This window comes from Camelus dromedarius, chromosome 3 (genome assembly GCF_036321535.1).
Source record: "Camelus dromedarius isolate mCamDro1 chromosome 3, mCamDro1.pat, whole genome shotgun sequence".
Lineage (NCBI taxonomy): Eukaryota > Metazoa > Chordata > Mammalia > Artiodactyla > Camelidae > Camelus > Camelus dromedarius.
The window spans coordinates 22,361,428-22,376,396 of record NC_087438.1 but is presented as its reverse complement, the minus strand read 5'-3'; the positions used below and the strand labels follow the sequence as shown (position 1 = coordinate 22,376,396).

General features: G+C 44.4%; 1 protein-coding gene across 4 annotated transcripts in view; it reads right to left on the bottom strand.

Annotated features, from left to right (window-relative positions):
* Positions 1 to 14,969, bottom strand: part of PDZD2 (PDZ domain containing 2) — a 339,218-nt gene that overhangs the window by 62,725 nt on the left and 261,524 nt on the right. For 3 of the 4 annotated variants that reach the window (XM_031443609.2, XM_031443618.2, XM_031443633.2), the window contains one exon: positions 12,284 to 12,439. In XM_031443609.2, the coding sequence (XP_031299469.2) occupies positions 12,284 to 12,439 (156 nt within the window). Of the gene's footprint in view, positions 1 to 6,513; positions 6,811 to 12,283; positions 12,440 to 14,969 lie in introns of those variants that run through there. The other variant, XM_064479812.1, reaches the window with a different exon arrangement.

Sequence of the window (14,969 nt, the reverse complement as noted above, 5' to 3'; positions counted from 1 at the left end):
ATTTTATTTTTAAATTTTGTTTTTAAGTGATCCTGATAAGAAACTCATTTGAAATGACAAGGATTCTCTTTTTAAAATGCACATCCTTTGCTAAGTGTCATAGGGTTATTGGCTACCATTTAAACTGGTTTAATCGGATTGCTTTATTAACATACCACTTGGAAGAAATGGAAAGCGTTTGGTTTGTTTGTTTTTTCAGTCTTTGGTGGTGGTGGTGGGGAAGGAAGGGGAGAAAATGGCCTGCAGAAGAAGAAAGGAGAGGCTTTTTGGGAGGATGCGACCTCTTAGGGGTCAGGGGAGACTGTGGGTCCCTCAGTGGGAGAGTCCAGCACAGTATGAGGACACTGGGCTCCAGGAAACCTGTGACAAGAGGGAACAGTAAGTGAGGAGGAGTGGATGCCAGGAGGCAGGAGGGTTCAAAGGTAAGCAAAACCCCACTCAAAATGTTACCCCAAAAGGTAAAGACCCTGGTTCTTCTCTTCCTGAGAGACAGGTTTACAGTCGGGAGATGGTGCACTGTGTATTACAAGATTTTAAGAGATTTATTTAGCAAAGGAAAAGTCCACCTCCAAGAACAGGAGGCGGGCTGATCCAAGGGAGGGAACACTGCAGTTTCCGTCTCCCCTTTCTCTCCTACCCTCGCTTAGAGGTGGTCTCTTGACTGATTGACAGCTCTTGTCCCTGGAATGCTGAGTCCTGTTTGGCCCCTTTGTGCATGGCCTTACCCATGGCGTCCACAGAAAAACCCATGGTGGGGGCCTAAACCGCAATGCTAATTATAATACAATGAGCATCAGGTCATGTCTGGTTAAGTCCTTTCAGGTACCGCACCGTCATGGCTGTCAGGTTCTAACTGGTTTCTTGCTGGCGCTCATTTAGAAAAAGTAAAATCCCTTTATGCTGGAGGCGGGCATAACACCATCTTCCAGACCATCCTCCCTCTCCTCCACCTGGCTGCCGGGTGCCCCCACTTAGCTAACTATCCAAGAAAAAAAACTTAGGATCAGCCTTGCCTTTAGGGAAAAAACCGAAGAAACTTGGCTCTTCTCTACCGCCAAGGAGCCCTGCTGCAGACCCGGCGCTCCCGTCGGCAGGCTGGCCCCGCTCTCTCCCTCCACTGGCCTCCACTGCTCCTGCCTTTCCATCCTCCCGGCCACCTCTCCTTCCATCCAGGCTCTGGTTACTTCTCAGCGGGGCTGCAGCAAAGACCTCCACTTCCATCCCTCCCCCTCCACCTTTCTTCAGTCCAGCTCTCCCTCTACCTCACTGCTAGAGGAATCTTCAAACAAAAACTCTGACCCTGTCACTCAACTTTAAAACCATCATTGGTATATACTTGTAAAATAAGTCAGAATTCCTTCATGTGGAACTAAAAACACAGGCTGAACATTTGCACTTAATGGACTATTTGTTGATCCTTGAACAAGCCTTAAAAATTCCTCTTTGTGGACCACGTACATGCTATTTTTCCACTCCTGTGGGTGCTCCTGTGGAAATCCTATGGAACAGTCAAATGTCACCCCATCCACTAAGCGCTCCCTGGTCCCCGGAAGGAATGAGACATCCCTCCTCTAGGTCAATATAGCATATGGCTCCTAAGGGTTTATTATATAGAAGAGGGGAACATGAAAAGCATAGCAATAACAATCATTCTTTAGGGAATATAATAAATACTGTAAGAGAGGGAGACTGTCTGTATCCCCCAAAGCACCCAGCATGCCCTCAGCATGGAGATGGCGAGGACACGCTGCTACAGTCCAGTGTCTGCTGGTACCACGACCTGGTTGTGGACGCTACACAGCCATGGTACCAACTTCTGAGGCTGGGTCTGGCGTCAGTGGGGAAAGTGTCATCAAGGAACAGAGCTGTCCGCTCTGGGAGCTGAAGAGTGGGGTGCGGTACTGCCCAGACTATCTGCTTGCCTCCGTTAGCTTAAAAGAGAATTCCACAAATATTTATTCAGTAAACATGCTTGTTTCTAGGGGAAATAAATTTGAATATCAGCTTTACCAACAAATTTCTGAAAACATCTACCCCTTTATCAATCAGGAGGTGAACTTTCTGATTTTTTCAGTGCCAAAATGTGAGAAGCAGACACACGGAATTGGCAACCAGAGAAAGCAGACGTGACAGAAGGCTGCGGGAACTGGAAAAGTCTCTGAGGGATGAGGGGCTTCAGCATCTCGACAGCTGGGCATAGAGGGAAGGATATCTCGGGTGAAGGAGGAAGAGCAAGAACCGGAAGGGAGAGGCACGGTTTTCTCTTTTCTGCGAATGTCATTCACTGAACTCCATCGAAAGAGCTAAGCAAGCAAAAGCAAGCAAACAAACAGCAAACTAAAAGCTGGGCAAGCAAACACAGTAACAATAGAGGGCAGGTGGGGAGAATTCTTTTCATTTTAAATAGCTCCATTTCTTTGAGAAATCTCTGCCCCAGATTCCACAGGGGAACTTCTGATCTCTCATATTTCACTTTGCTTTTATTTCCAGGCTCTATATCACCATGTTACACACGATGAGGTGAAGAAGAAAACAAAAAACAAAAAACAACAAAAAAACCCCCTAAACTCCAACTCTTCCACTGCTCATGAAGTCTTTAAAGTGAGGCGTGTGTTTTTTCTAGCATACATTGCCTATTTGTCTAATTCATCTTTGCACTGTCAAAGTGATTTTCCTAAAAAAAAAACCAAAACAAAACCCCAAACCCAGCACAATAACTGGAATTGAAATGAAGTAGGGGTATCCTGTTTCTCTTAAGAGAGTAAGAATCTGATTGTGTATCAGCACCCTCTCCGTGTAAGGTCTCAAGACACATACATCTCAAGGATTTCTGTTACCTGAAAGGCTTAGCGAAGCTCATGAACACATAAGATATGTTATGTACGATGTACGTGCACAAACAAGCCACATCATCCTGCTTTTCCCTGCAAAACTGCCTGTGGCAGAAGAAATTTTCATTTCAGTTTTATTTCTGAACTGCCACCTTCCTTCATATTCTACTTTACGTTTCAATGTGAGGACCACAGATAGACATTCCCAGAGGACATGTGAAACTAAATTAATAGAGATGATATTTATACGAGGAAAATTCATCATAGAGGGCAGGGCTGAAAAGCATCTTGGAATACTGTAATGGAATACCCACGACCAGAACCAACTTACTGGAAGTGACAAAGTCATTTCTTGACCCTTATGGTGTTATTTTCATGGAAGATATTAATTTGAGAGCAAAGAAACTTTTTATTACATGTCCTAGTGGTCCATATTTTATTTTCACTGAAATTTGAAGGGATTTTTCAAATCCAAAAGATGATGATAAAGTTGACAGCATACTAAGGGGATTTCTTTAACTGTACATCATACTACTCCATGCTGTGATGTCAGCCTGTGTAGACTGGGCAGCCATCAGACATTCCCAACAGAGCTTCATAAATTATAACCCTATGCTACTGTACTAATGTAAAAATACACCATAAAATGGAAAACAATTTAAAAATGAGATAAAATCTATACACGTTCTCATGCTTTCCTCCCACACTCCAAGGGACCATCTGGATCTCCCCAGCGACCCCCAGGTGTGCTCACCCCACTCTGGAGACCACCACGCTTTGAGCCTGTAGATTACAGTATTTGCTTTTCTATGCAAATCACTTGAGCTGTTTACTTCCTTGAGAACCACAAGCCACTTGGATGAAAATGCAGCACAAAGCTAGGTAACGAGTTGGAACAGGCCCCAGAAAATGCGTCACGGGAATAAGCCTGATTGAAACTTCAGCAGTTTTCTGGGCAATGCATCCAGGCCAAATAATTATTCTTATCTTATTTACCCCATCCCCCCATCTATTTAAATAATCACTTCATCTCCTTAAGTAGGGAACCAAACCAAACAAAAACCACCCCCAAATTTAAATCTTATTTTCTTAGACTAACAGTAATTGTAGCCTTGTCTGTTTCATTTTTCTCCGGCAACACCATACACTGCAGTGAGTTTCATGCAGCCTCTTACACGTGGCCTGAGCCAGCTAAAGTGTTGCTTAAGGAACATCTAAGTGCTCTGAGACCTACTTGGGGAAATCTAGGACTCGCAGAGGAAAGAGAGGGTCGTTCACAGTTTGGGACAGTGGAGAGAAAAAGGTACAACTCGGGGGAATCGTGGATAAGTCTGAGTTCCTGCCTGCTTTGGGCTGGTGGTGGGAGTAACACAGCTTCTGCATGAACCACACCAGCCTAGACACCAGGAACCAGTCATCTGTGAAGTCAACGAGAACCAAGGTGTGCAAGCAAGTCTGTGTTCATGAAGGATCTGGAGTGGGCTCTGGGGGCCATACTCCCAACGTTCCCACAAGCACCACAAACACCGAGGCTTCTCTCCCTGTGTCCCAAAGTGCAGGAAGGAGGGAGGCAGCTGGGGGCCTAAAAGCTCCTTGTATCTCAAAGCACACACAGATGGGTCCCTGGGCCTCATCCAGCCCCCAGCCAGGAGACTCTTAGGAGCTCTGTCACTTTGTGTCACGTCTCTGAAATTGCCATGTGGCCAACAAAGGCGTGTGGTCAAACCTGCTGCTGCTTAGGGCGGCCACCCTCCTTCACAGGTTTGCTTTTCAAAATCTGGCTGAGCATCAGAATGGCCTAGGTGGCTTCTAGGAATAGACTCCTGGGCCCCACCCCCTCGGATCTGCAACTGAGGCTCCCCAGTGTGGAGGCTGGAGATCTGAGGAGCAGCCTGAACCTCCCCTCCCTGCGCAGTTTAACTCACGCCCCAGCGCGGAGCTGCCTGTGTACATTTATGCATCGGCCACACACAGCTGTTCCCCTGAGCTGCTGGTGAAGTGCCTCCACCTCTTCCTTCCAGGAGTTTCTGCTTCACCGTTGCTGCTGCCTTGAGCCATCACATGATCTGTCCAGGGAAGAACGGTCTTCTCTCTCACACAGATTTCTAGCCTACGAAATGCCAAGGTTCCCGGTAGCCCTGACTTTTATAGATCTATGTGCCAGAACCTGCAGCTTTGAGACTCATGGTTCTGTGCTCTCTTCCCTAGGGCCCTTTGGGCTTGTCTTTTCACTGACATTCCATGGGCTACTTCACCAACTCCCTTGGGATATCAGTCCTTTGTTGTAGTTGATTTGTTAAAAATTCCCTGTTCTAAATTCTCTTTCTTTCGAAGCTTAACCAAACAAAAATAAGAAATCTACTCATTGGTTAACGAGGTAGAACCATGAATGTCCTATTTTAAAGAAAAGGACACTGTGTTCTCCCCGTGCTCTGTGTGGAAAACGTTATCACTGGTATTTGCATCCCAGATGGAAACTCCCAGAAGAGAGTGGCAGACACGTTTTCTAGTTTGTGGACACAAACAATAAATGCCTACTATGTGCTGTGCCCATTTAGAATTCATGGTGTAATCTACCCCCTCCAAACAAAAACAAAAAAGTAAAGGGCTTTGCAAAAAATAAAATAAAATAAAATAAAATTCATGGTGTGCAGGGCAAGACATGGGGAAGTCAGTGGTAGATAACCAAGCCTTACGATGAGGGGTACGCAAGGGCATTAAGGAACAAGAGAGGGAACATCAGCCATCCACGTGTCTGCCCACCTGTCCAACCATCCATCCCTAATCATACAGAGAGCTGACACCGAGCGAAGCTGACATGGGCCCTGCTCCCATGGATCGATCCTCTACTCATGGGGGAGGATGACACTAAGCAAACAGTCACAGATATAAATTGTGTCTTTACAAACCATGTTAAGGGTCATGAAGGACAATACAGTGTGTATTACCCGCTGAGGGCCCAGGCATGAAACATATGTATATCTAGGAAGACTTCCTGGAGGAGATGGGCCCTGAACTTAGATAGGTAGAAAGTCGAAGCCCAAGGAGAAGGAAAGACTGTTGGGGACCCAGAAGCAGAGAGAGGACGTCTCTAAGCAGAGGGACCCCGAGACTGAGCAGCAGAACCCACTCCTACCCATATAAGCAGCCTGTCTTAATACCCCCTCCTCAAGGCTTTAGGGAAAGAACATTTGCTCCCCTTAGAAAAAGCTCAGAGAGCCGTGAGCCAGTGTCTCTGCAGGAATACTTCCACTCTGTGAAGGTCTGATTTTCTGTCAGACACTATGACCTTCCTGTTTTAATACTAATCACAAGTCTGCACTCTTGGCATTCACTGTTCCTCACATTAGCCTCTAAGTTCATGTCACCAGGAAAATCTAGCTCAGGCCCCAAACAGGGGACAGTTTCTCACCCAGGACACAGGACTCAACCAGAAACGGCCCCTTTAGACACTTCAGTACAAGTCCTCAGTGCCCAGACACTTCTGGGAACAGTGAAGAGCTGCTACTTTCTCAATTATTCAATCAAATAAAACACAAGGGAGCCTCTCCTTTCTCTCCATGTAGAAAACAACACCTACCCCCAAGGATGCTAGCTTTTCCAGAAGACTATGAGTCAGGTTCTCACACCTCAGGGCTATGACACCAACCAAACAAGAATCAAACACCAACATCAGACTTACAGAATCGTAAGATCCAGTTTGTCTCATCTTTCCTTTCGAGAGATAAGGTCCTTTATTCCTTCTTCAAACCTAATTAACCAGAAGTTCTCCAAGATTTTCCAAAGTGGCAATTCCAAAAATGTTTGAACTGATTCCCTTGATGACAAAGGAAGCCGGATACAGGTCTGCTGATTGATGTGCTAAACAAAACCCTCCCTGCTAAGCTTTGACAAATGCAGATTTGGCAAAGACAATCATTACTTCCATTTTCCTTTTTTTTAAATTTTTGTTAAAAATATAAAAAGGGAAAGACAGCCTCCTAATCACTTAAGAAGTTATCTCACCTATTTCACACCTATTTTATATTAAAACTCTTCTTCCTCTCTTCATTTTAAAAAGAGCCGCTCTCTCAGAACACCAGATAAATTTTTTTCCTTAAAAATCTCATTTTTAAAAAGAGGAACTATAATTATTTACACTTGGGAAAGGATATACACTTTCTGGAATAACTAATAATAACATGCCACTCATTTTATTGGAGAGCTCTAAAGATCTCAAATGTTAGCCTGAGTCCAAATCACTGGGAAGGCTTATTAAAAAACATTTTTAGATAATACCCTCAGAGTTTCTGATTTAACAGGTCTGGAGTGGGACCTGAAGATTTTTATTTCAAACAGATTTCCATGTGCTGCTGATGCCGCTGGCCTAGGGACCACAATTTGAGAACCACTGCTCTACAGACAGCTTTATAATTGAGAAATATGTACTGAGTATGTATTGAATACAAGGTACTTCACTGGATACTGGTGGCCCAAAGAGGTATATCTGACTTTAAAAGTTTACAGACTTAAGTATTTTCATTCTTCTCCTACAGAGATACGCAGCAGCAAGTAAACAGAAAACAGAAGATGCTAAACGCGGGGTGAGCAGCGATTGGCAGATTTAGGAGTGTCAGGAGAGCGCTGCGTGTGCGCGTGCACATGTGTGTCTGTGTGCGCTTGCGTGTTTAGGGCTGCGGGAGCATATCCAGGCGTCAGGGCAGCACGAACAGGCTGGGGCTGACAGCCTTCCACGTTAAAGAGTTGTGACTTTGACTTCAGTGTGATTGAGAGCCACTGAATGACTTCAAACTAAGTGGCACGGTCAGATTCTCTTTTAAAAATGGTCACAGCAGAGCAGAAGACAAAGTGGCAAAGAAAGACTTGAGAAAGAGTGGCCAATCAGGTGGATCAGGACCACAGTTGGTCTAGGGGAGGGGACCAGACTCAGGTCTTTCTGAGACCAAACTGTCAGTCATTAATATTGGATGTGGTGGTGGGTGGGAGAGGGAGAGCCCTCTCTCTGCAGCCAGACCCCACTGAGATGGATGACAATTATGCAAAGGACTGTGGGATGTCACTGTCCCATTTTCTTTTTCCTGACTCTAGTCCTCACACTTGATATTCACCATACGGTTCTACTGTAAGCATGGCTGGAGCTTTTTAAAAGGAAGATCTCATTGCTGTTTACTGTGGCCATGAAAAATGAATCATAAAGGTGCTCATGGCAGGTCCTTAGCATTTGTATTACTGTTGCTCCATCTAAGTGCTCAGATCGTCTGCAACTTACAGGTACAAGAAAAGTCAATGCGAGAGTGGAACTTGGCAGCAGGTTTAATCATTATCATCTGGGAAATAAAAGGCTTTATGACTTAGTTGATAAAACAGTACCAGGTTTCTTTCATTTAAGTGGTTCATTAGTGCTTAAAAAAAATGATAAAACAGACTTGGATTGTAAACACAGAACCAAAAAGAAAATTTTTTTTTCTCTATAGTTCAGCATCTTTTAGAAGGCCCACTGGGGAAGACCCTGGGCAGGTTATGAAGCTGGGAAAATGTCACGTGCCCACTTCCTGGCCCTGCAGGGTTCTGTCCAGGCCCAGATCTCCTGGCTTGAAACCAGAGCTCAAGAGAATGGCTGACAGATGATGGGCGTTCAGGCAAGGCTGACGCGTCTCCTCCTCCATGACGCTTTGTGAGGGGGCTGGAATGGAAGAGGAAGTGGGGGCGAGGGGGTGTCCGGGGCACAGGGAAGGCAGAACTACCTGTCAAAGCACGTTCAGTGCTGGTTTCTCCACCGACGATGTGCGTATGAGAGTCAGGGTGACATGATGGGGAAACCCAGAAATCCAGCACTGAAACCTGTACTTGGGGGAACTACTGCTCACAGTCATTTGTTTCTCCTTAACGGCAACTTCACGTTTCCCAAATACAGTGTGCTATGACAGAGCACGTTGAAATTCCTTTGGCAAAATTGTAATAATAAGCATATACAACAATCTGTGATTAATTGGCGCACTTTTAAAAGATAATGCTCTTGTTGATAACAAGACCCGGACACTGTGCAAAGTGAAAACGAGTATAACCTCTCTGGAGAAGACCTCGAACTGAGCAATTCTCCTGCTACAAGCTGTTCAAACAAATGAGAAAATGAAAACTGTGCACCGAGCTACATGGACAAAGATGATCTATATAGAATTCTTTACAATTTTGAAAAAAATTAAATATACTTGTGATTGATGTAAATGGAATTTATGGTAGAAAATTAGTAAAATAAATTACGGCACACCCAGGCTATGAAATATTAGCCGTTATAAATCATGTTTTAGAAGACCCTTTCATGACATGGGGAAATGTTCGTGATTATATTACCGAGATCACAGCAAGTTTCAGAAGTATGTTACTATGCAGTGAATTAAAAATCCTTATGTGCTTAAGGAAAAAAATCGAGTAGAAAGGCATAACAAAATGTTAAAGACGGCTGTCTCTGACTAGTAGTATTGCGGGTGATTTGTATTATCTTTTCTGGTTTTTTTTTTTTTTTTTTTTTCAGATCAAAAACCACTTATGTAGTGGAAACACTGCTTTTATAATCAGAACAACTCATTTAACTGATAACTTAGAATAAATTTATAAAAAGCAATATAAATTTATAAAACTACAATAAGTTTAAATTATAATTAAAAAAACACATAATGGCCCATTTATCAAAGCCATATTTAGTGCAAAAAAATTCCTAGACACATAATTCCTTGGAGTTTTTGTGAGAGATTATGAATTATGAAATTAAAAAAAAATGTAAGGACCATAATCTTTCCACAGACTACTGTGCCACATAAATGGCTTTGGGCCTTTTTGTTTTTTCTTTGTTTTTGAGGGAGGAGGTAATTAGGTTTATTTATTTATTATTATTATTTTGTTTGACTGGAGGTACTGGGGATTGAACCCATGACCCCATGCATGCTAAGCACGGGCTCTACCACTGAGCTATACCCTTCCCAACTGGCTCTGGGCTTTATCAGAGGAGGTGCAGGTGGGCTGCAGCCTTCTCCTCTCTTTAAATCCCAAGCTTCCTGAGCTCTGCATTGAGTCTGGCTGAGTCCTCCCAGGGCCCAGTTGCTGAGCGGTGGGATCCTGCTCAGGCGGGGGAGCTCTCCAGACTGTGGGCACGTGAGGGGAGAGCCCGTGGGCTGGCGCCGGGCTGGAGCACGGTGTCTGGTGGGAAAAGGTGGGAATATCGGAGTCAGGCTGGAGATGAGGAGTCTGCCGGCCGGACCCCCCAGACACCATCCCCTTCTGGGCAGAGGGTGACTGCTGTGCATACAGAGATCAGAGAGTACCTGGGGCTGGGGCGTCACGGGGAGGAAGGGTGGGTGGGCTCGGAGAGACCTGGGCCTTGAAGGATGGGCAGACAACAGTGGGGGAAGAGACACAAGACGGTCAGCCTATTCAAGGCTCATTCAGGGAGACTCTCTGTAGGTCACTCCCGAATGTGGAATGTGGATATCACCCCATCAGCCCTCGGAGGCTGCCATGATGCAGTCAGCTATGGGGAGTAACCATGCTTACGGTAGATAAACCTAGTTAAATTTTGTTGTCAATTTTTTCTTTAGTTTCAGATGAATCCTTGGTCTGTTGTCTGTTTTTAAATTTATTTACTAATAACGTAACACCAGAGGGACTGGCTAAATTCTAGGGATTCACTGGGAACCCAAACCAATCATTGCATTTCCACATCCCATGGAGTTCACAGTTGGATAGGAGAAACAGCTCTTAATCAAATAATCACAAATCTAAATGTGACGAGCAGGTCACAGGATCTGGGTATGAGGGCTAAGAGACAATACAGATAGGATATATTCTGGACGTTTCTCTGAAGAAGTAACATTAGGGATCCAAAACATGAATCAGAGACAGTCAGGTAAAGAGGATTCCAGAGAGACAGAATAGTATTCGCAAAGGTCCTGTGGCAGAAAAATGTGCAGTCATCATGAGGGACTGCAGGAAGGGCAGTGTGGTGGCTGCACGGTGAGCTCGGTGTGAGGTGAGGTCACAGAAGTAGGCAGGGGTCAGCCATGGAAGCAGCGGGGGTCATGAACATTGGTATGGTCTCTATCCTTGCTAAAAGTAAAATTAAGGAAAAAAAGTAAAGATAAAGTGGCTACTGAATGGTGTCATAACACAAAGAGATGGGAATAATCACACAGCTGTCTTTAAACTGCTCTTTTCAACTCCATCCATTCAGCTCTGGTTTACCTGCCTCACAGCTTAGTGCTCTGAGAAAGCTCTCCTTTGAGAGAAAAGCAGCTGGAACGGCATTTGAAATCAACAGTGGGGCTGTACAAGGCCTCTGGGCAAATTACAAAAAGGCACCCCTTCTTCAAGATGTTTTCTTTCTTTTACTGGAAAATTGTCCTAATGGACTGATTTTATTAGAGCCAAGCTCCTTACCGCCATCTTCCAGAAAACTGTCATCATAAATATAAAAGCCTATGATATTCATAATGTAAATGATGCTCCCATTAGGTGGGGGTACATTTGTGCAGTCCACAACCTGCACAACCATACCCAGTGGCCCTGGAACTCCAGTGACTACAAAGAAAGGGGAAAAGTAACTTTGTCTTCCTTAAGTTAAAATATCATATTGTATAAATGTGATAAGAGATACATTTTTTTTTCCCTAAGGCCTAATTATAAGCAAGACTAACTTCCCAATGCTTACCCATGCTGCCTAGGTTCACTGCTGGTGGGAAGGAGTAAGGATTCCAAATAGCAGAAAGAAGGCACCCTCCCCAGGGCTGGTTGGACAGGGAACAACAGCTAACAAGGGTTTACACTGAAAACGATGCATCTGTCAGATCTGAGATCCAAAGAGGAAACCACAGAGCCGCAAGGCAACCACAGTTAACCACAAGCCCTTGGGACTCAATGCCAGGCCACGAGTGACAGCAGACCGTGAAGGCGTGACATGTTACAGGCAGTGTAAGGAAGAGCTACGAGCCCAGTAAAAGTCCTGATTTGATTAAAATCAGAAGACATAACTGTGTAACTTCGCCTGAATGGGTTTGGTGTTATTTTAACATTCCACTTTCAACCAGAAATCGCCACTTTCAACCAGAAATCTCTAAGTTTAAATTTACAAACTACTTTTCAAACACGCTATCAAGCAGCAGCAATAAAACCCTAGTATAGATTATTAGACATCCTAGAAACTGACAGACACACTGAACTTAATACCCTGTTGCTCTCTTATCCTGTTTACAGTGTCCATTTTTTTTTTCCTTAAAAGTATTATCCTCATAGATTTTTCTGGGTGATTCTGACAAAAAAATAAAAAGATGCACTGTGGTCCTCTCCCATCCTGGTCTCCATCACACTATCCATCTCAAGTTTTTATCTCTGGCCCTGGCGCCCATGTCTTCGGGAAAACATCATTCTAGCAGACCAGCCCGGGGAACCCCAGGCACACTTACTGTTCCCTGGACAGAAGACAAGCCGGCTCCTTCGTCCTCCTCCCCGTCTGGCTCCTGGTCTTCGTTGTCAGTCCAAGAGGACACGTCCTCTACCGAGCTGGTTAGATCAGGCAAGCTCTTAGATGTTAACCGGAGGAGGTCCTCTGCAGAGCTTTCCTACAGGGACAGAATTAAAGGCCCACAAATTACCCCATGGCATCAAGGTCAAGGAAAACCTAACAGAGTCACCTGTGGGTGGTCACATGCTCCCAATCCAAAGACTATATGGAATGTATGTTCCGTACTTCCAGGTTTGCAAGGTTACCTCAAATGTCAGGGGTATGGAACCAAAGCAGTTTTTTCCCCTGGTGAATCTATGCTTCTTAAATGAATGTTTCTCTGGGCAACCTAACGTCCCTGAACTTAAGATCCTTTGAGGCCCTGCCCTGTCTCACTTTCAGGATATAGTTTAAACCCCGTCATTGACAGGCCAACATCTTAGAGACGTAGCTCGCCAAGCTACCCTCCTCCTTCATCCTTTCCTCCAACCCACCCCTTCCATTCAAGCCACCGTGACTTTCAAACATGCCAGGCTCACCCCTGCTCTGCTGACTTTTCCATCAGCAGCTCCCTCTGCCAAGACCACTGTCCTCTCATGACTAAGGCCCCTTTGGGCAAATCTTGAGCACCCTCTCCTGCAAGCCTTCCTGAATCTCCCCTGGAGGCATTCCATCTGCCCCTCCTTTCTTCTCTAACATCCTCTGCTGGTTATCGCCTCGCTGGGTGTGTCTCACTCATCTGTCTGCCCTGCTTGTCTGAGAGCTCTCCAAACTTCACATCACTTCTACACAGCGCTGTGTCCCCAGGTCTGGCTCAGAGCTCAAATATCCATCACATCCTCCCCTCTCCCATCATTCAGCTCACAAGCCTATGTTCTTTAGAAAGAGATTAGATTGTTTATTGAATCACAATGTCAGAGACTGATAATGTCTTTTCAGCGAGAGCAGCCCTTGCACAACTTTTGAAGGTCAACAAGAATACGTGGAGTCAGAATCCATTAAGAGCAGACTCTAAAAGGGGCTTCATCCATACAGCCTTCCCTCCTATACACAGATAAGGTCAGGACAGTTGTGGGAGGCAGGTGAGATCAGTGAGGCCACGTGACATTCCCAGTGACAAATGAGGTGCACACGGGAGCCAGCAGCTCTCCTGGGAAATGACACAGAACTCAAGGCCAGGGACGGGGCTCCAGGGCCGATCTGAGGCCAGAAAAAAGAGCCGTGTGTCCTCAGCTCCTTCCCCCACACCAGCAATTTCTACAAGGAAGGAAACAGGTGAAAAGTTTTGATCATCATATTCCTTGGGGGTGGACAGAGAAGAGAACAAAAAATACCCATCTTATAAAAAGGACGTTACAAACTATTAGTGAGTTGGCACCTGGTGACAGTGACGTTTGTTACTAGTTTGAGGTAGATTCTCCCTTCAAGGTACCTGAAACTCATTCATTTTTGATCAGTAATAGTGAAGACCATACTTTTAGACCTTGCCTGAAGAAAGGAAAAAGAGTCATTAAAGAAAAAGTGAATTGAGTCCTCTTCTGTGATGTCAGTTCTGCTCAACCATGAATAGAAAAAGAGTTTAAAAAAAAAGAAATGAAGGTCCTAACTTCTGGGTAAGTTTCCCCACAGCCATGGGACAGAATACTCCACAGTCATTAAAAACAGTGCTATAGAAATGGGCTTCCTGGCGTGGAAAGAGTTCTTACAGTATGCTGCTTAGTGAAAAGGCAGGTTAAAAATAACATGTCATAACCATATTAATAGCAGATGTAATAACGAACTGGATGTAATAATATGTGATAACCATAAAGGCAAACATTTCTCCATGTGCTCACTGTGACCAACTACATTGTTCAGAGCCTTTCATGGTTCATTTACTCTTCCTAACACCCCATGAAGTAGTTATTGATTCTCATTGTACAAGTGAGAAGACAGAGATTGAGAGAGATATGGTAACTTGCTCAAGATACACAGCTTTTAAAGGGCGGCGCTGGCACTTAAATCCTGGTGGGACAGCCTCCAGGTACACTCTGCCTCCCTGTGTCTGATTCCATTTAAAAGAAAACGCTGTGTGTTTTGCACACACGTACGTGTTCCTGTCTGGAAGGACACGCCAGTTAATGGATAGTACTGTTGGCGGTATTACAAAGATTTTATCTAGTTTTTCTTCTGTATATTTTTTCTGGGTTTTCATTAGATATAATAAATACATATTCCTTGTTAATAAAAACCAAGAGTGAAAAAAAAACCCAGCATGAGAGAAATCTGTATTGCTATGCATGCACTTCTAGGAATATCGAAACGAACTTGGATATTCGGAGTTTTATTCATTCAACGAGGACTTTCTAAGCTCCTCTGTATACACAAACAACTCACTTGTGTGGAAACGTGAGGAAAGTAACTGCTGTGTTTCCAAAACGATGCCTTGACGTCTTGTGACCAGGTGACTGTTATCTACAATCATAATTTATATTTTTATCATTCCTTATATTCAGCAAGTCAAAAGTTCTTTTTCTCTTCTCCCTCTCTTCAAACATTAAGACAGAAATGAAGTCTGTCAATGACTTGCTCTTGTGGGATAAAGAGGAACAGCTGTCAAGAGGTGCCTAAGGACCGACTTCTCTTTTCTCCTCCGTGGATGAGCCCCT